The following is a 6,661-nucleotide window of genomic DNA, read 5'->3' on the forward strand; positions in this document are numbered from 1 at the left end:
TATAACTCGTTACACTCTGTTAACACGATAAAGTTCAATAAGCAATGATAAATCGATAAGCTTATATAACCTTGAAATTTCGATAAATCGATATATTTGGAAAATTCCACAAACTTCGATTCGTTGAACCAACCAATTTCAGTAGATCAATAATTATACATAACTCTGTAAGTTGAAAGAACTCCATGCATTACGACACTTCGATACATTTCGTTAAGTCTATAAATAATGATAATTCAATAAATATCGATAACTTGATACATTTCTTTAACTTGACAAATTTCGTTAATCCCACACGTTTTTATAGCTCGATAACTATCCGTAAATTTGGACAACTAAGTTTCTGTGTCTATAAATTTCGACAACTCAGTAAACATTGATCAGTTTGAATAATTCGATACGTTGCAATAACTTAATAAGCATGGATAAATTTCGATAATTATAAACTTCGATGATTCGATAAATTTCAGTAACCTTTATGGCTGATTTTATTTCGATTCCTATCTTTTAACCTAATTCTTATGTATTTCTCATTGTCTCCATTTTCGCCTTTATCTCAATTTTCGTCTTTATCTTCACTTTTGCCTTTTTTTGTCTTCATCGTTATCACTTGTTTCTTCATCTTCATATTTATCTTTATTTCAAAGTTTAATTTCAAATACGAAGTAAAACAAAATGCGAAACAGCTTAAATTGCACAGGTTGCAAAAACAACCATACACAAATATGGAAATTTTAAACGACGATTTTCAACCAATTTCGAAACTATAAAAACTCTCCTCATCTACAGAAAATTACCTTTCCAACGGTGTTTCTGGTTTTGAAATCGGTAAGTTTACCTTGGTCTTCATCTTTGTTTTTATCTTTCACATCTTTGCTTATATCCTTTTAGTTTTCTATTCACATATATGAGATGAGGTGCGATGACGTGATAAGATGTGACGTGATTTTATGTGATGTGATGGGATGTCATGTCATTTGTTGTCACATCCTCTGATGTCAAGTCATATGATGTCATACCATATGATGTGATATCATGTGATGCGACGTCATGTAATGCCATGTCATGTCCTACGATGTCATATCATGTGATGTCAAGTCATGTGATGTCGTGCCATATAATGTGATGTCATATCATATAATGTCATGTCACGTGATATCGTGTGATGTGATATCATATTATGTGATGTAATATCATGTGATGCCTCTTCATATCATGTGATATAATGTGATGTGATGTCATGTAATGTGATCACATTCCATGTTCCGATTATTATATCGATAACCGTGTTGATAATTATGTCGATAAAAATACCGATAACAGTATCTAGAAACATATAGAAAAATACAACGATTGCTAAATCGATTAATTCATCGATAAATATAGTATCAGTATCGATTATTTTACATATCGATAACAATATAAATTACTAAATCGATAACAAAATCAATTATTTAATCGATTATTATACCAATAACAACTTCCAATATTGTATCGATAACAATATCCATTATTTTATTGATTATTATATCGATCAAAATAGCGGTTATTTAATCAATAACAGTATCGATAACAATATCGATTATTTTATCGATAACGATATCGATTATTATATCGATAAAAATATCGAGTTTTATATCGATAACAATATCGATCATCATCCTCATCCTTTTCTTCATATTTATCTTTATTTCTGCATATTCCTCTTCACCTTTACCTTAAAGGGTTTAAATTTACTTTGATCTTTCGTGATGCCTGTATCTCTAGGCATCTTTGTTTTTGTTTTTATGCTCAAACTGCTAAACCGCTGAGAAGCATTTCCATGTGCATTATTGCCCTTGAATTTGACAATTTACTCCCAACCAACCAACTGTAGCTAAAGAAGTTTCACTTCATAAATTCAAGAAATGTTCTTACCCTTTCAGTTACCCTAATTCTTATGTATCTGTCATTGTCTCCATTTTCGCCCTTATCTTCACTTTTGCCTTCTTTTTTTGACTTCATCGTTATCATTTATTTCTTCATCTTCATACTTATCTTTATTTCAAAGCTTACTTTCAAATGTGAAGTGAAACAACACGCGAAACATGTCAAATGGAATATGTTGCAGCAACATCTATACACAAATACAAAGATGTTTATACGACGGTTTTGGCCGTAATTCTCTCTCTAAGGAAAAATACCTTTCCAACGGTGTTCTTGGTTTTGAAATCGGTTCGGTAGAATCGCTAAACGAAGGCGGACAAAATTTATGTTATCGTATTAATATATAGATAATCATAAATTAATAAAGTAAGCAGTAATGGGAAAAAATAACCAAATCCCTTTTTATTTTACTGCATTCCGCATATAAGCTTAGTATCCAGCTCTTAAGAAAACGGTCAAGAAAAAATTGCCATTATTTCGCGTGTGTGTCCAAGGAATTTTGACATTTTTGATAACGCACAGCCTGTTGCCTCACTCTTTCCTCAAGAAATAATGGAACGGGCATATATTTCTGTTGCAAACCTGGGTTGCCTTGTGCTCTTTTTTCACAAAAAACTTTAGAAAACCGTAGTAGAAAGCGTAGTAAATTTCTTAAGAACTGCGTACTGCTTGTACGTCATTTTATATGGAGTTTTTGCTTTTCTTGAGAGCTGCATACAGGGCTTTTTAAGACCTGTATGCAGTTCTCAAGAAAAGCAAAAATTCCATACAAAATGACGTACAAGAAATGCCTAAGAAATTTTCTTGTGTAAAATTTTCTTGAGGCAGTACGCAGTTCTTAAGAAATTTGATACTCTTTCTATTTCGGTTTTCTAAAGTTTTTTGTGAAAAAAGAGCACAAGGCAACCCAGGTATGCAACAGAAATATATGCCCGTTCTATTATTTCTGGACATTTTTTCTTGACCGTTTTCTTGAGAGCTGCATTCGGGGCATTAAGGGAAGACCCCTAATGTAAAGTTAGCAACAAACTAAATTCTCTGATATGGAGTTCCAGCTTTATGCTTTCAGAAATTCGCCTTGCTTGAGGCGAAACTATATGAATTCGCCAAGGTATTAATTCGCCTTGCTTTTTTTATCATCCAAGGCGAATACATATGAATTGTCATCCCAAAATAATTGCAAGTTGCAACACCGGCAAATAATAGAAATACAAATTTTGCCAGCAAATTTGGCGACTTGAGGATCTACATATTTTATTTTCAGCAAATTCTTTCATTTAAATTGCAATAATGTTACTTAAAGGAGGGTTATTGGCAAGTGAGTAAAACGTATATTTACAACATATATAGTACATGTGTATAAGAGCGAATGTGCCATGTGTGCTAATATATTTGTAATATATTAGCAAATGCAGTGAAGTCTCTAATGAAACCCGCATCCCTGCGATTTACTGCCACCACCAGCAATGTAAAGACCGCTATTCTTATGTTAAATATGGGTGGCCCGCAGCATACGGATCAAGTCCATGAATACTTGTTACGCATTATGACTGATCGAGATATGATACAGTTGCCTGTACAAAGCCAATTAGGTCCTTGGATTGCGCAACGGCGAACCCCCGAAGTACAAAAAAAGTACAAAGAAATTGGTGGGGGCTCACCTATTTTAAAATGGACAGATGTACAAGGAGAATTAATGTGTAAGGAGTTAGATCGCATATCTCCAGAAACTGCACCACATAAGCATTATGTGGGTTTTCGGTATGTTAATCCACTTACAGAAGATACGCTGGTGCAGATTGAAAAGTATAGTAATGTATTATGCTTAAAAATATGTTTACTAACACTATTTATCGTACAGGGAAGCGCCCGAAAGAGTAGTGTTGTTCTCGCAATATCCGCAGTATAGCTGTGCAACATCTGGCTCCAGCTTTAATTCCATTTTTGCCCACTACCAGCAACAGTTCGTATTTTGATTGAAAATTAATCCTAAACAAATGTACTTTCCTTTTGTTTATTTTTTGTAGTTCCCTTCCAAAAAATACAAGATTTAGTGTGATTGATCGTTGGTCAACTCATCCTCTATTAATTAAAACATTCGCCGATCGCATACGAGAGGAATTAAAGAAATTTGGTGAGACAAAACGGAACGATGTTGTTATCCTTTTCACTGCACATTCACTGCCATTGAAAGCTGTCAATCGGGGTGACCCATACCCATCAGAGGTGGGCGCCAGCGTGCATTTGGTTATGCAAGAACTAGGGAAATCGAATCCATATACTTTAGCTTGGCAGTCGAAAGTGGGGCCTTTACCGTGGTTGGCGCCGGCTACCGATGACACCATTAGAGTAAAGATATATTCAATTCTATCATAATTACCACCAAAACTTTTTTGTATCTCCTTCAGGCTTACGTAAAACAGGGTCGTAAGAATTTTATCTTAGTTCCAATTGCATTTGTGAATGAGCACATTGAAACTTTACATGAATTGGACATCGAATATTGCGATGAATTGGCTAAAGAGGTAAGTAAGCAAACGTATACAAAAATGATCGACTCGGAGTTAATTTTTTTTTTTCATTTAGGTAGGTGTGGAGGAGATAAGGCGTGCTGCTGCACCAAATGATCACCCAGTTTTTATTAAGGCCTTAAGTTCAATAGTAGCGGAACATCTAAATGATAAACAAACTGTAAACCCTAAGTTTTTAATGCGTTGTCCAATGTGCGTTAATCCGCGGTGCAGAGATAGCAAAGATTGGTATAGACAAGTGTGCGCTTAATAAGCCTTCAAGCTTAGTTATAACGGAATTATGAAAAGTTCATATCAGCCCGTTTAAAATAAGTGTCACAAATGTTGATATAAGAGACTATTTCTGATGTTGCCTTGAGTACCTTGATTATAAGAAAATGTTACTGTTAAATTTGATTAAAATGCCTTCATTAAAATCGCGACACTAGAAATCACTATACTCAAAGATAAAATTCGACTTTGATTTAATATTTGTTTTGTTTAGAACCATACATGGCCCGCAAATGTTTATTTTAACGGGTGATTTTTTTGAGGTTAGGATTTTCATGCATTAGTATTTGACAGATCACGTGGGATTTCAGACATGACATTTCATCATGAATAGACTTAAGAGCGAAATACACCACACAAGCGGTTTGACAAACCNTTATGAAACAGATAACGAGTGGCCAGAGGTTCGCATTACCACTCGCTGGGACAAAGTTCGATCCTTTACCAGCACGAATCTGCACCTAATTTGGTATACACATTGTGCTTGACCTCCTTAAGTATCATCTAATTTTTAAAATTGGTAAAAGGCAAACTTCTTCATATTAAAAATTCGCTGGCATCATTGGCTCGATTGCGTCATTGGAACAAGTCTAGAATACCAGCTGTTTAGTTAGAAGAAAACCAAAAATGCTGATCGATAGAACTTTTTAACTTATTTCAATCTAAATATAAAAGGTTAAAGTTCAACTGTTAAATTTTGTAAATGTATGTATAATATCTCGGAAACTACTCTAACGATTGGAAAAATATTGATGTAAATTTGTAGATAATCTAAATACCTTTTATGCGACGTATATACCATAACCATGTTTAAAACCAATTTTAGAAAAAGGACAATTAAAAAAATGTGCATAAAAAGTATATACATACATACAAATGTATATGAACACTATTTTGTAAAATTTAGTTTTATTGAATTGGTGCATAAATATTTCTATAAAAACCGCACAACTTTCTCTTTCTTTTGACATACCATAATTCTAATTTTGACAGGGCGTTCTAATTCGACGACGCGGGTGTTTTAATTTTGAAAGCGCGAATTTCGCTGGAGTTGTGTTTCACTTCTCACCCAGGCATAATAGCTGACACACAATACCGGCGAAAGGCGAACTAAGCACAGCAAAATTCGCGATTTCACAATTAGAACACCCGCAGCATATGAAAATTAACACAACCCAAGCGAAATGTGAAGTCCGCTCGGCGTTGTTTCGTGTCGATAGATTGATTTCTGTCGCCCTGCTGGGTATTTCATTTTTGCTGATATCATTTCGTCGCATTTATAACTTGGGTGAAAATATTTAGAAAAAAAGAAGCCATATTTACAAATGAGAAAATGATAAATAATATAAATGATAAACAAAGGGAAATTACCATAACTTATTTTATTTTAAGCCAAATTTAACCAATCGATAAGTATATTGTTCAACCAACAAATAATATTTCGTGTTGTTTTTTTCTATAACTTGGAAAAAAACGAAATACGGCCACCTTTGGCTTCGCCATTTTACTTTGGCTGTGTTCAATTTCATATGCAAGGTGGTGTTACTAGCTCAGCTGATTTTGTGTATGTGTTTCGCCGCACGGCTTCTGATATCAAATTGAAAAATTTTGTTTGAATTTCTACACACACTCTTACAGATTTTGACAGTTTATGCCGCCAAAGCAAAAACAAAATACATGTAAATTTTTGTTTTTGTACTGCTATCACCTTATATTAATTCGCCTCGTTCATATGCTTGCGGGTCAAGGCGAATTTATATCATTTTGACAATAGAAGTACCGCGGCGAAAACCTGAATTCGCCATCAACACCACCTTGTACCTTCGCCTTGAACACCACCTTGCATAAATTCGCCTTGCCTTGAACACCACCTTGTATAAATTCGCCTTGGATGTGTATATTTATTTATAAATATATGTATAAATTCGCCTTGC

At 34.2% G+C, this 6,661-nt stretch overlaps 2 protein-coding genes across 2 annotated transcripts in view; one reads left to right on the forward strand and one right to left on the reverse strand.

The window, feature by feature from the left end:
• The window catches only part of LOC108368858 (organic cation transporter protein-like), a 16,442-nt gene extending 10,226 nt beyond the window's left edge, over window positions 1–6,216 (reverse strand). Inside the window, exon 1 of the mRNA XM_017623798.1 lies at window positions 6,099–6,216. The gene's annotated coding sequence lies outside the window, so the exon portion shown is untranslated. The remainder of the gene's footprint in view (window positions 1–6,098) is intronic.
• On the forward strand, window positions 3,059–4,909 carry FeCH (ferrochelatase, mitochondrial). Its single transcript, XM_017623803.1, has 6 exons — window positions 3,059–3,244; window positions 3,333–3,732; window positions 3,788–3,889; window positions 3,954–4,275; window positions 4,335–4,451; window positions 4,513–4,909. Exons 1-6 carry the CDS (start codon window positions 3,217–3,219, stop codon window positions 4,705–4,707), a joined length of 1,164 nt encoding a protein of 387 aa, XP_017479292.1. The 5' UTR covers window positions 3,059–3,216; the 3' UTR covers window positions 4,708–4,909.
• Window positions 6,217–6,661: the final 445 nt, after the last annotated feature.

The sequence above is a fragment of the Rhagoletis zephyria genome, unplaced genomic scaffold (assembly GCF_001687245.7).
Source record: "Rhagoletis zephyria isolate East Lansing unplaced genomic scaffold, Rhagoletis_zephyria_1.1 Rzeph_scaffold_03361, whole genome shotgun sequence".
In the NCBI taxonomy this organism is placed as follows: Eukaryota; Metazoa; Arthropoda; class Insecta; order Diptera; family Tephritidae; genus Rhagoletis; species Rhagoletis zephyria.

Coding starts and splice junctions, on each gene's coding strand:
- FeCH (XM_017623803.1), top strand. CDS start 3,217: ATGTTACTTAAAGGAGGGTTATTGGCAA. Junction 3,245..3,332: donor TAAAGGAGGGTTATTGGCAA/GTGAGTAAAACG, acceptor GTAATATATTAG/CAAATGCAGTGAAGTCTCTA. Junction 4,276..4,334: donor CTACCGATGACACCATTAGA/GTAAAGATATAT, acceptor TATCTCCTTCAG/GCTTACGTAAAACAGGGTCG.